This window comes from Athene cunicularia, assembly GCF_003259725.1.
Source record: "Athene cunicularia isolate RWA chromosome 9 unlocalized genomic scaffold, athCun1 chr9_part1, whole genome shotgun sequence".
Taxonomy (NCBI): Eukaryota; Metazoa; Chordata; class Aves; order Strigiformes; family Strigidae; genus Athene; species Athene cunicularia.
Genome location: NW_020799110.1, coordinates 16,779,206 through 16,794,055, shown reverse-complemented (window position 1 = coordinate 16,794,055; position 14,850 = coordinate 16,779,206). Strand labels below are relative to the sequence as shown.

Below are 14,850 nucleotides of genomic sequence, written 5' to 3'. Positions count from 1 at the left end.
GCTCTCTGGGACTGATGTCACAAGTAATCAATAGATTACTGTGCAAATTACTCAAACGCTTAATTACAGTGAACTCTAATATGCTTGACCAAACTCAAAAGTGCTGATAGTTATTTATAGTGGCTAAATGTCTGATCGATGAAGCTAAAACTCTGTCTCTTCCTCTGTCTTCCTGGATCATTTGTAACCCACCTACTGGTGGACAGAGTGACTGACAGCCATGAAGTTCCCTAAGTCAACCCTAAACTATTATTTTTTTGTCATACCCAGAGCCCTGCATGGGAGCAAGGATGGGGCTCATCAGCAAAACTCTGTGTCTTCTCTGAGCCATTGTTTCAGTCTGTCCATGGACTCACCCAAAAGCTTCCTTGTTAATTTGAATAATTATGAAGGTGTTCTTTGCAATTGTGAAACTTGCTTTTCAAATAACTATGTAGATTTTGTGACCTGAGAGTCTGCACATAAATCAGTAATATCCTAACGCTGAGGACAGCCTAAAGAGTCAGCAACATGTTTTCTCTTATATATGTATTTAGTTTTGTCATCACAGGAACATTCAAACTATCATCACTATAAAAGATCTGGGTAAAATGCTGTCCCTTAGACGTTCACAGGTGCAGACAGTTGGCCAACTGAGGACAGTAGTAATTTTAAAATAACTGCAGCATTAATGGTTAGACTTGTTACGTTAAATTGTAGGTGTTTTTGGATTTCAGAGGGGTTTTGTAGGATTTAAAACACTTTCTAGGCAAAGACTGTATGATCTCTGTTGAAAGTGTATCTGGGTTAAAAGCAACTTAGTGGGCTGAAGAGGCTTGACTGAAACTGGGTTCTCAACAAGAGTGTTTATTGCAGTATGATTTAAAATACTGTACTATGGTTAAAGAGGAATATGACCCTGGAAACAACGATCTTTGTTTATTGGAGCTATTTCTGTTACTGAGAGGGAATACCAGTTAGAGTGATTATGAGTATTCTAAAAACAAATCAAAATAATGAACAGTACAAAGTGCACAGAAAAATAACAGTACTTGAAAACATACTGCCTTTAATTGAACTGTTCACCTCTGTGTTGTGGTCACTCACAAATTACAGTTGAAGATACTTAGAATGACATTCTATTTTCAATAGTGAATCAACAGATCCTTCACTTTCACCAAATTGCTTTCCAGGACTCTAGAGGAAATATGACCCAAAGGAATATGGTTATAGAAGAGAGAATGTGCAAGGCCAGGAGAAAATATTAAATCAAACCTCCTTTTCTAAACTGACTTTCCTTCCTTGTGACAAATAGTGAAAGGAAAATGTCTTCAAAGGGGTACAAGTGAAACAATTAAGAAGGTTCATAGTAATTTGCAACTACTGAACTTTGGATCATCTGAAGATATGAATATATGCTCCTGGCTGTTGCACTCGAGCATCTCAAGGACTAGCTATGTTTCAGGAGGAATAATCCTTGTGTACCTATGTGAGGGTGAAAAAGGAAAGCTGAATTGCATCTACTCAGAGTAAACCTTCCACTTAATTTAGGAATAAATGAGAGGCAGTAGAGATCAAACTCCTACATGAATCTAGTTCATAACAAATGACTGAAGGAGCTGTGCTATCTCTCTTAGCAGAGGAGATTTCAGCAATGAAGTACAATATTCCAGTGTGGCTCTTAACTAGGCAACAGGATTGCTCCTCCTTGCCTCATCTGACTGCAGCCTCTTTGCCTAGATCAGCTGTCAAGACACCATTCTTTCCAGTGCCATAGTCATGTCTCACCCCAGTAAGATTAGAGAAGGCATTGCTCCACTTAGCATTACATCAAAGTGTCTAAATCAAACTTTTGAGAGTGACTTAGGAGCTTCACCTACATTGAATTTCAATGTACTTAAAGTTTCTATGCCACTTTTGACTATGGGACTTTGCAATTCAGCACAGAACGTGTGTTTAAGAATGTTAATTCTTTGTTTTACTGTTGGGGAATTTACAGGAAATTTACTGAAAATTTTAACACAGAAGAGTGTCAAGATTCTCACTACTTATATTTACAGTAAGAGATAGTGTCTTAGGAGCTGAGGGGGCTCAGTCACCTTCTGGGAAGCAACAAAAAGGGTCTAGTACAGTTTGCTCATAAAGCTTGGGGGCAAGAGGTTGTCAGGCATATGCAACTGCTTTCAGGTCAGTGGAAGGCTGAGACCAATGTGATCTCTGTGTGAGTTTGCTGTGTTTGGCAATCTTCTTAAAGCTCCAAATACCAGACAGGTCCTGCCTGTACATTACCCACCAGCAGACTACTGCAGGTTGTGTTTGTCCTCAGTATCTGAAAGGCTTCTTCCTCATTATCAGGTAAAGGTGCAGAACTCTAACCTGGATAGTGGTGAAAGAAGCCTTACATGAGAGCAATTTCCTGTCAAGTTAAAGATGAACAGTTTCTGGTGATGTCTTGCTTGCTGAGTACAGTGTTGAGTAATACACAATTTTAAGCTTATGCCCACAGCACACCAGATGCTGCAAATAGAGGCCAATATGAAAATCATGAGTTTTAATGTAGCTTATGTCTTGTTTAGATCACTTTTAAGCCAATTTGTGTCCAAAGACTTCTGCTTAGCAAACACTGTGGAATTAAGCATGGTAACATATGAGTTCAGTTATATCACCATTTGTCCCATAAATCCCACTCATTCAGATTTCTACACATGTGGTCTTGAAGATGACAGTTTTTCTCTTATGATTGATTTAACAAAGAAGAGTGTATAAAGCTGTCCAGATGCTACAGCTATATGATGGCAAATCAGGACCTACATCTGGCAGAATTTAGAAATAGGTAGACTTTTAATAAGACCTGTATGTCATTATGAATAAAAAACCAAACAACAAAACAAAACAAGGAGGAAAATACCCATTTTTCTGTATAACTGGAAAAATATAGTAATGTAAGCAGCACCATCCGCCTTGTCTAAAACAATATCCTTTGACTGTAAGTGCATCCTTCTTTGTTCTCAGGATGTGGAAAAGGAAGCTTCGTGCTCAGCACCTCCTGTTCTGGAGCCCTGAGGCTCAGTCATATTTTTACCATCATTTCAGCCCTTGAGATTTCTTACCACAACTGTTGCCTTTCTAGAAAAAGCAGAACTTTTTCCAAGCCTACAATATTGGGTTTTTTGTTTGTTTTTTTATTCTTTAATTTGAAGGACCTCTTCTGGAAAGCAGAAAGAACAACGTTGGGAGTGTAAAGTACAGACCAAACCTGATCAAAGCTTCCTACTTGGCAGTGATGAGCAGTACCACTGTGGCATTGTAAACGGTCTTTTTGCAGCATGTCTTTGAACACAGCTGAACACAGGGAATACTACTAGAGAGTTTGGGAATAATGTAACCATTACTTATGTTACTGAAACAGTAGTGTTATAATACTGGCTAAGGTCAGGTTGTTAATCTAGTTGCTATGTGATAGAGTTTTTTTCAGCTGTCTATAACAAGTTGATAAAGGGCTGGGATAAGCACATAATTTCATTTTGGTAGACAGAAATGGTAACACGCAGTCAAGCCACAGTATTTAGCCACGCTGCCCACCTGCATCCCTAATACAATATTCTGATAAACATACACTGCCTTAGTCTTTGATATTGGAGCAATGGTTTAAAGTGTCAGATACTAAAGGAACCAAAATCTTGACTTATTGAAATAATAGTTTATCTATGAAACACTGTTATTGTGAAGAGATATACTAACATTCTCAATGATACTGAACTCTGCTAGCTCATGGCTTTTGGGTGCTCATGTCTGCTGAATGCTCATTTCCCATTGTATTCAATGGATTTGCAATGTGGAAGTAGGTGGGAGTTTAGGAGTTAGCGGTGTTTTAATCTTCCAACTTTTACACTGTAACACTGAATAATGTTATAATTTTTTGTTTCAGATGTGATATAGTCAAATACTTGGCTTTATTTCAAAAGCATTGACAGCTAAGCCAGTTTCTCAAAATGTTTTGGATACAGCCCTATCATGTTTTTTTCCATTTTCATTTAGAAAACAGTATTGTAGCCATACCACAAGGAAACCCCTACAAAAGAATGTGTTCTGTTTGTTTTATGTTGGAACTGCAAAATGGTGATATGTTATATGAGCTCACAAGAAGTCCTTCAATAGGTCTTTCTGAAACTTTTAGTCTGAATTCTTATGTTCTGTGAGTATTATTCAATGCAGGTTTACTGTCAAAATAGATACAGGTAACCCTGTATAAGGAGTATATATTTGGGTTGCTTGAATGATTCAGCCTACGAAGAATAAATAGAAGGACCCTTGAGATAACTCTCTTCACTTTGGTGGCTTATATCAGTGATAGTGACATATCTGCGTGTAGCCTGTAAATGATTTTTATTTTCCTTCATTGCAGTAGATCTGGATAGGGCGTTACTGCATACTTGACCCTTGCAAAATGCTGATTTTGTTTTTTTTTTTTTTTTCCATGCTGATAACAATATTGCTCCCAGTTTACCTGTGCTCTCTTTCTAGCCAATCAGCATCATTTCCCATACAAAATAGAAAAGCATCTCCACAGCAATGATATCCCTTTTGCTTATGTACTCATTTCAAACAGATCTGAGGACTCTTAATTTATAGGATGTGAATCCTCTCCTCTTCTTCTTGTTACATGCATAAGTAGTTATATCAGTTATATTTTATATATGTAGTTATATATCAGTTATATTTTTTACACTTGATGCATTTCTATGTTTTGTGTTCTCAGAGATCATTGACTATATTAAGGTATGCTGTGTTTATGCCAGTGTGCTGTGAATGAATGACTAGCTGCTGTTCACCATCAGAGACCTTCTGGCTCCACTGATACAAAGAAAGCTTTGGAAATGTATAACCTTGACATTTTTAGGTTTAGTTTTGCCTAGATGGGCAAAGAGAAACAGTTGTCTGGAGTTACAAAACTGGAATCTGAACAGTGAAGAATAAGCAGAGCTCTGGGAAACCTCTGGAAGTGAATCCAAAAGTTTAGGTCAATTATAAGCTGAGGAAGGCAACAGATGATTTAATTAATTTCCTGGATGGGTGCTTTTTCATAAAGTGTGCGATGAGGAGACACTCCTGTTGAGAACATGAGTTCAGACAGCCTTGGTAATCCCCCAAAAATGTTGCTAGGCCTCTGGCATTAGTATTTAGAGAAGGTTGGAGGTTTGGAACTTAAGTTTTAGGTGAACTAGCGATCGCATGTTTTTAAAGGCAGCCTGGCACATAGACATAGCCAGTTTCTAAAATATGTTCCGAAGGCAATGGCTAGAAAGGCACAATATTAAAAGTTATTATTCAATGCAGCTTAGTATTTATTTAGAACATGGAATAAAAATCTCCTTACTCATTGAAGAACTGCTGCAAAGAGATGCACAGAATCTGGAAATCCCTTGACAAACATTTACACAGGAGGTGATGGTAAACAAACAGGACCTAATGCCTAGCACAATGCTTTTATAGGACATGTTTTATTAACAGCTTTGTATTTTTGCTCTGCCTGTCAGGAGAATCCTTTATCCCCAAACCTCTCATTGCAGATTTACTGTAAAATGTAGCTCTCTATTTTTAATCAGAGTATGGGGAATGAAGGGAGATATATATCCAAAAGTATTAGGAGGTAATACTCAACATCTCTGAAGGCACATTTATTGAATACTTCAATTTGACTGTGAACTCATGCTTAAATGGCTATCTTTGTTTTGCCATTGATGTATCATGATATTGTTCTCATACACTGATGCAGGTTTATTCATTGTCTGCAAGGAGCAGTATATTGTAGTCCTTTCACATGGGGAGTAAAGGCAATTTTTTCCTAGCTATAACTCTCAGATAATCCAAAAAGACAATGTTTTATTTAGGAACGTGGTGCAACCAACTCTGCTCTCAGAATGACAACTGATAACACTGTAACAAGACTGTGCATATGCTTCTATGCTCAGAAATGTTATGTCACTGTGCCAGACAACTGGGAACATTTAAATAGGACCCCATCTTCGAAAGGGAACACTCCAATTTTCCTGAAATGTTGAGTTTCAGGTGGCTAAAAAAGGATGCAGCTAAAATAAATAAGACATTACTAAAAATATATGTCTCATTCTTTTAGAAAAAAAATTTTAAACATTCAGATTTTGCCGTGAATTTTAAGACTAATTTTGAATCCTACTCTTTATGGGTAAACATACTAGTAAAATGTCGAGAATGATTAGTATGGATTTCTCTTAAAACTGTATTTTAATATATAGAGACATGTAGACATAAATTTTGCCACTAGCAGGTCAGATTTCCAAGGCTTTAAGAACTTTTCCTAGATTCAAGCTGTAGTTTAAGTAGGAGCATATGTTTCAATGCAATGTGTTTGTTAACTGAGGGGACCTGGAATTGTGGACTTTAATAAACTTGGGTGAACCCCTGGCATCTATTTAAGCTTCTTTTTTACAAAAGCTTTGAGCACAGCTGGCCTCTGCAACTTTGTGAGATAGTTAAGTGACGTTGCTGCATTAAATGGGAGATGGAAATGGAGCCTTTTTCAGTAACTCATGGTTAGTTTTGATAATATATCTTACTATATGTTTTGGTAACAATTTGCAAGTGTTGTATAAACCATACATAATCCTGGAATGAATCAGATGGTAGTTATCTCTGAGGACACATCTTCATCTTTTCTCTAAAAATAGAGTGACAGATTATATTTACATTAGCTTGAATTTTAACTGGAAAAAAAAAGAGAAGCAGATCTGATGCTACTGCTGTGAGGAGAGGTGTAAGATTATGGAAATTCCAGTTATTGTGGAAACAAAGATTGTGTTTTTTTTTTTTTCCCCAGAAGACTATTACTACTATTATTTAAAAATTATTTTTGTTCTATTCCCTCATACTCTGTTGATATATGAGGAGTCTTGGTCACCATTATGAGAATTTCATAATGTAAATTACAAAAAGTACAATAAATCATTGAAATTTAGTATACTATGTAGATAATAATATACAATAAAAAGGCTGTACAGATCTTGAATACTGTCTTTTACCTTGATTAACACTGTAATGCTTTATGGTAGAGCAAATGCTAAATATGTTAGTGTTAGTTATTTGATTTATGTTATTTTTACATATCTTCAACTTAATGGATGATAATTTATGTGTTAAAACCAAAATGTGGCTAGGTTGCTCTGTAACATACAAACTCAAGCAATTATCTATTGGATAGGACTGACTTGATCAACTTTAAGGAGTTAAGAGCTTCAGCTTCTGAACTATTCCATAGGAACTGCAGCCTATTCCACATAGCTAGAGGGGGCACCAATTAAAATGTATGTGAATAAGACTCAATTCATCCAAATAGTCTCAGAAATCACATGTTCCTCTCTGCTATCTTCTGAATGCCTCCAGTTCAATGAAATACATTACCTGTTGGATAATAATTTTATAATGAGTTGGTTAATGACAAAAAAAAAAAGCACACTCAGCTTTGGACTGTTATTTGCTTAATCACTGTATTTTTGACAGTTCCTGTCTCCTGAGAAGGTTTACCTGTACAGTGACTCATAGGTTACATAGGGAAATCCAGTATAACCTGTGACCTTAAAGCAGCCATTCATGTATTTTTCATTTCTTGTGAGTACTTAATTTTGATAATGCGAATAACTTTATTTCTAGTTCTTTAGATTAACTGATCTAGCACTGCGCTTTGGATTTGAACAACAGTGGTGGTGCCTGATGTAAGTTCATATTAGTTGAACACTTAAGGGCTGGTGTGAGACCAATCTCCCTCTTACACACATAGTTGCAGCATTTCACTGGCTTCATCCCCTTTTTTGTAACCGATGACATACCAAACCATTCCAGTGAGTCTCTTCACAAGTAGTCATAAGTTTTGTACTCATAATAGTTTTCCTTGGCTTTGTGAGCTGAACCCTCCAAACTATCATGAAAAATACAATCTCTTCTAATTTTATTTAAAAAATTGTGATAGATGCAGCTCAGAATTGCCACTCAGACACAACTGCAAGCATACTGGGGGCAGCACACCAAGCAAGGTGGTGTAATTTGGAGCAGCCCCATAACTCTCTCAGTAAACCCAAGTCTGTTAGAATCCATCCAAGTATCAACTGGGATGAATTGCCACCACTTCTAAATACAATTACTCAGCAAAATTACTTAAGACTAAATTGACAAATGCTGGTAGCTAAGGAAAAAAAATCTATATTGAGGTGTAATAAAGACAGTTAAATATATTCACTACAAAGAGAAATCAGAGATTCAAGGTATGTTTGCAATTAAAGATGTCTATTTAAAGTTTAATCTCAGTTTGACCACATATTCATAATTTACAAAGCTGTATGTTCTGAAGTCAAGAAAGTAAGTGGGAATTGTGAACCTAATAGCTTTATTAGTAAAAAAAAAAAAATATCTATATCCCAGTTACAAAAACTGGCAGATCTGCTGGGATTCAGAGAAGATCCCCAAAGAGATAAGCTTTTCAGACCAGTAATGATTGTCAACTTTCGGTGTCTTTGGTAGAATCTGTTGTACAGGTGGGTAAAGAAAGAAGCACATGCTTGCATTGAACAGTATAAATAGTTGAGTCAGCTCCTCTTTTGTGGGCCTTCCCACCTCTGGATAGTGCTATGTAGCAGAAGGAATGCTGTTGCATCCAATTAAATTGCTTGTGTTAGTGAAAGCACTTGACAATGTTAATTTAAAAATTACCTAGAGAGCTAGACCAGGACAGGCATCTAGTGACCTAAGTCCTTAGACTAGACACATGACTAATGCCCATCTCCTTTTTCTCTACTGTGTTCTCCAAATTATTCCTTAATCTCCTATTTTAGTAATCAAAACTGATTTGGTCCACAAGATCTAATTGAGTATATTCCTTCTCACCCACATTTCTGTTGCCGTATAAAGCCACTCTATTGCTGGCTGACAGTGAATAAGTGGCAAATCTCAGAAGGATGGCTGACAGTGGTGGAGTATATCCAAACTGTAATGAACTTGACTGACATTATGGGATGTAAGAAAGATGTCATGAAAAAGAATCAAACTGTCACAGAAATAGAAAGCCCCCAGATTGCATATGGATGCCTGCTTTTTATGTTTATACAGTACATTTGTACACTAGTCCTTATTTTGTCTGCAAGCTTTTATCTATACTCTTTGTTAAAGCTCCAATTTAGTTATCTTCAGCTGGTATTTTATAGCAACAGTCTGACACAAAGACTTGTTAATCAGACATCATTTTGTAAACAAGGAAAGTATATGCTATATATAGAATAAATTATAAGGAATTATGAAATACAAGCCTATCGTGATACTGAGGTTTCCTTTGGTGACCTTACAAACCACAACAGTGAGTTCTAAATGGATTAAGAAATAACCAGAACTCAAAAATAGCATTATATTCTTACTGTTAAAAGTGGAGTTTCAGAAATCACGCTTGGTAGGACACTACATTTAAATTAAACACTCTTTATTCCAGCTTCCTATTTCCCTCCCTTTTCTCATTTTGACATTCATTGATGTACATGAATACAAGTGACTATGAAGTAATTAGAAAAAGAATATAGTGAAGGAGCATAAATAAACCAGTGAGTAAGAAATTAATGGCCAAATGATACACCAATGCAAGTAGATTTTCTAGTATGTTCACATTATAGTCAGAAATACATTACTTATTACATGTTTGTGTAATAAATGCACATTTTTTAGATGAGAGCAAGATCTACCTTTATAGCTTGCTCTTCAATAGTGAAGAGGACACTATGAGCACTTATTCCCAGTGTTTAAAAGGACCAGTAGTGAAACAAACTCTTAGGAAATAAGGATGGGTCTGACCTAGGTCCAAGCCTGTAATGAACTTGTGGAGAACCTGTTCCTTGTGGTCTAGAGCCTCAACCAGGTAGCCAAATACTTCCTTTGTGCTTGTAAACCGCTATTAAAAAGCATATAAGTAAGCCTTAGAAAGCTGTAGGTATTTAGTGATTTGATCCGTAATGGTTGCATTCTAATTTGATGTTTAATATTGTAAAGAGAGTACTAACCTGATCTGAAGCCATGTGAGCATGGGTGTTGTGCCCCCACCAAATACCCAGACTGTGAAAAACACAATAAGCAGTGCTGTTGTAAACATCATTTGTTTGGGCTGGGATTCTGTGTCTCGAATAGCCAATGCAAATGCTATTGCACCACGTAAACCTAAAAAAAAAAAAAACAAACCAAAAACAACCCACAAGAATGATGAATCTAATGTGGTGGAGAAATGGAATTTTACTTTTTTCAGCTCAAACCTAATTCCAAGGGCAGAGGAAATTTTCAGACTGTGATAATGCTTGTAAAATGCTGAATTGTGTTAAGTGAAAGGATGCTGTTTAACACAATGTAAGCAACTTTGTGAGAGTGGACAACGAAACTACTCTCATATTCACATGATAATCACACATTTGGTTTAGATCCACTGAATTTCTTCTCTTGAATAATTGCAAGTTAAATAGTGATCTGGACTTTATGCATGTTAAAAAAGAAATCTATTCTCTGTGTTATTTTACTGCCTTCAGTGGGACTAAGCATGAAAGCAGGTACAAGTGAGAAAAAGGGTCATTGGCATTAAAATCTGTACCCAAATAGGCTACCCATTTCTTGCTTGAAAAAGTAGAAAATTTATTTAAAATTCCTTTAAAAACCTTGTGTGCTAAGAAGAGTCAGAAAAATTATGACTTAGAATGAATTTTTAAAAAAATGATTTTTAGTATCTAAAAAAGGGATGCAGAATAAATGTAGATTTTTAGCCCTTAGTGTACTTGAAATATTATAATAGTTGTAAAATTATACACCTACAGAGGCAGAATAAACAAAAACTTGCAAATGTAGTGAAAACAGCTAATAGTAAGCTTTAAAAAAAGCTCCATAGGTAGTAATAAGCTAACTAAATATGTCCTTGCTGAGTGACACATTTAAAAAAGGAGAGAATAAAAATCCCTCTAGTGCCTCCAGCCCTCAGCATGCATAATGCAAATAATACTCTATATTTTCTAATGCTTTTCATTTATCTATTTAAATTTACTTTATTGTTTTCTTAAAAAAAAAATCCACAAATAAGCATATAGAGTAAAGCCATTACACATACACAATACACACATCAAAAATGTTCTTTGCAAGTATCAAGAGATTAAAATCTAATAATTAAACCTCTTGTAAGGTACATGCAGAATCTTTTAATCAGCTGCTAAATTGGCTATTTTTTTTGAGTAGAACTCTAAAGCTCTTTAAGTTTATATAGCTAGAAAGTTAATTATTTGGTATAGAAGATGGATGGTTTCTCCAGAGAACAACACAAAGCCATTTCTGCAAGGAAGTACCAGACTGTAGCTACAATAGCTGAAAATGGTCAGTGGCAGCAGGTTTAAAATCTCCACTTCTATGAAAATAACACTGCAGTCAATAAGTGGGCTTGTCCTTTGTTTTTATGTAAAATACATCTCTAACAATGCACATGTTTTACTGTTTTCTTATAGGAAAAAAATATCAGCTCATTGTAAACATCTGAGGAGGGAGTCAGCCACCACTGGAAATGGTCTTTTTCTGGTGGTTATAGCGGTAATCTAGATGACTAGTCTAGATGAAATGCTTAAATAATTGGTGGTTATGTTTTGTGGAAAACAGTGCTGCATTCCACAACTGCATCACAATGGTACATGCAATATTAAATCTAGAACATGTCTTTTAGGAAGAGAGATTATTTTTAAAAATTATCATTAATATGTCATTAAGACTCTACTTCTTGAGCACTGGACTCGATATTTCTTCAGTTTAGAGGAACAGTGAGTGCCTTCACTGCATTTTTCATTTATAAAAGGCTCGACGTGTCCTGTAAAAGCTAATTCAGTTTCAACTAAAACAAAAGTAAAATAAATAATCAAAGAATTTGTTTCCAACTAAAGCAGTGGGAAGCAGACAAATATAACCTAAAATGCAAACACTCAGTGAGAAGCAAGGAACACTATATATCAAAATACATTTCAAGTAAAAATGCAAATGAAGAAGGGGAATTTTAACAACCTCGGACGATGGTAAGGTATTGAAATAGACTGAAGACAAGGAAGGTTAGGTTTTCTGTAACACCTCAGGAAAAATTACAACAAAGCACAGTGGAATTATTGGCTGCAGTGGACATTGGTACCTTAGCTACACTTGGAGAGAGTGGCATGTTGGAAGGAAAGCGCTCTGATGAACCATTAGCAGAGATCCTCTCCCCTCATCTTTCAGAGAGGGTGCGCTTAAATCAGCTCCACTCCTGTGCTGTGATCCATTGATCCTTTGGGCTCTATCACAGATTTCCTACCAGATTTTTCTGCTAGCTGTGTCAGCCATTCTGCTAGCTGTGTCAGCCATACTGACCTTCATCTCTGAGATATTCTTTAATGTGTTAGAGCCTCCAAAGGAAACCACCCCCGGGGTATGTCCTACTGGGCTGTTATCCATCCTTTGCTCACGCTCCACACACATCACTCCAGACCCATTCCTCTGAAGAGCCGTTGAGGGCAGTAGTGTTTGTGGGTAGTGTGGAGAGAATCTGCCAGGAAAGGAGACTTTCTGTACGTAGATCTGGTGTTTTGCTTTCAATCACAGTCATCTGCTCTTTTCTTCCTTGCTTTCCTTTTTCTTTAGCTGATTTATTTTCATATTTATTTTCCTAGAAAAGTTCACTTTGACACTTCCCACCACCATGTATGAGTGTGCAGATGTAAATGCCTGTAGAACAGCTGCCTGCACGCAGACATTCTTTTTTTGGTTTTCTTCTGCATTTGTGTTCCACCTTTTCAGACTCCACTGCTGCTGTAATGTCTTACATTAACAGCAAACACCCCTGTAGCACTGTGTCATAGACCCCTAGTGTATAGTGATATCTCCCTTACAATTTAAGGCATTCAAATATTTCTTTTTCACATGAGCAGAGAATGCTGACCTGCTCATTTTAGCTGATGTTGAACTTAATTTGGGAAGCTCAGGCTTAATTAAACAAGGACTAATCTAGTTTTGATTTATAAGGGAATATCATCAGGAATCACAATTAAACATCGTTGTAAAAGTGATTCCACCCTCTGTAACATGTTGTTAGAGGAGTGGCAGAAGCAGATGAAGAATGTAATAAATCACAATGCTACATACTCCACTTCCAAGCCTAACTCTTCCACATTTCTAATATGTGTTAATACTCCTCAAAAGGTAGAACTTAATGACTTCAGTAGAATTATTTGCAGAGTAAGGTATATGCAAATGCTAATAAACAATGGACTTGCTTGACCTCAGTTGTTTTTCTTGGACTTTGATATTTGTGGTGATTATGGCAGTAAGACTCAGTAAAGAAAGCAGTAAATGTTTGGTGCATTTGGTAATGATAAGATGGAAAACAAAATTAACCCCAAATTCATTGTTTTCTACATCTGAGTGTGTGATGCTGTGGTGAGTGAAGTTCAGTTTTCCCTGCGTTGACTAGAACTTGATGCTATACCAGAATATTGCTGCTGTTCTTGTGTAGGCAATAAGCATCTTCCTCCAAACTCAAATTCAATGCCTTGTTTACTCATATCAGAAATGTGTCTTCTGGCAGGCATTGTCTTCTCTATCACTATATACAGCATGATTAGTTTATAGTAAGTAAGGATGTTATTGGTAACTAAGCAGAAATCTTATTGCATATTAAAAAGTACAATTACACAGAAAATCCACATATCCTAAGTGTTCTGTGGGGCGTGAAGCTGCTGGCAGTGTGAAAGACAGTGAATGTCTTTATTGCTGTATTTGCAGATGATGCCATTTACTTTTTTATAGTGTTGTAATGACATTTTTCTCCACAAAATACAGTGTTTCTATAAAAACAGTTAAAAATTACTTGTAGGAGTATTATAAGATTTACATTTGAGAAGCTTTCAATACTACTATTTCAGTTCCCAGCTGCCAGGTTGAACTGGAAAGCTAATGTGTGAGTTCTCGCGTTCAGTTGTTGGCTGCAGGCTACTTTCTGCTCCTGGTTCTGCGGAGAATGAAATTTGACTGGGGAAAATGAGGACAGAAAAGCTGAAGAATAAGATATATTTTAGAAGATTTTTAATTCTGTATCTGATGAAAAATAAAAGCAAAAATGGAGCCCAGAAACGAGGTAACTAATGATATGAAGCTATTATTCATGCTGTTGTCTAGCTGTCCACCTGCTAGCTTTACTGGAGTGATCTACATATGCATCTTAGCTAACAATTGTAGGTGAGCAAGTGGTCTGAAAGCCAGTTCCTAACGGGTGTGTCATCATCTTTCACTACAATCTAGCTGGTATTAACTGACACTTTCAGTTGCAGCTTTTAGCAGAAGGGTTGAATGGATAAAGAAATGAGCTACTGTGTTGCTGTCTAGAGAGATGGAATTATATAGGCCTAAATAAGGCCCCCTGGTGTGGAGTTCTCCTGATGAGGGAGCGTGAAATGTGGCACATTGTATTTTACTTGTTACATGGCTAAGCAAATCAGTTTACATCAAGATTGTCAATCAAGAACTTTTAATCAAAAAAATTTGGAATTGTTTTTTGTGTAAAAAGCAGGAAAATGAAGAAAAAAGAAAAAAAAAAAGTGCTGACTTTCTAATTTTAGAAAATTATTTCATAAATGGTATTGGAGGATTTGTGTTTCTGTCTTTTACTGAACAAATATTCTTAGCTTGTGAGTTTTTCTGAAATAGCATCAGAAACTCAAGTGAAGGTATTTCTAGCTTGTGCAAGTCCAAAAATACAGAATCCAGCTGAGATTTTAACAGTTCAGGGGATGATGCACGTCAGAGCAGAACATGGCTCCCTCT

The 14,850-nt window shown here is 36.3% G+C and overlaps 1 protein-coding gene across 3 annotated transcripts in view; it reads right to left on the bottom strand.

The window, feature by feature from the left end:
* SLC9A9 (solute carrier family 9 member A9) overlaps nt 1-14,850 on the bottom strand; it is a 210,725-nt gene that overhangs the window by 78,314 nt on the left and 117,561 nt on the right. For all 3 annotated transcript variants that reach the window (XM_026855025.1, XM_026855026.1, XM_026855027.1), the window contains one exon: nt 10,050-10,203. In XM_026855025.1, the coding sequence (XP_026710826.1) occupies nt 10,050-10,203 (154 nt within the window). The remainder of the gene's footprint in view (nt 1-10,049; nt 10,204-14,850) is intronic.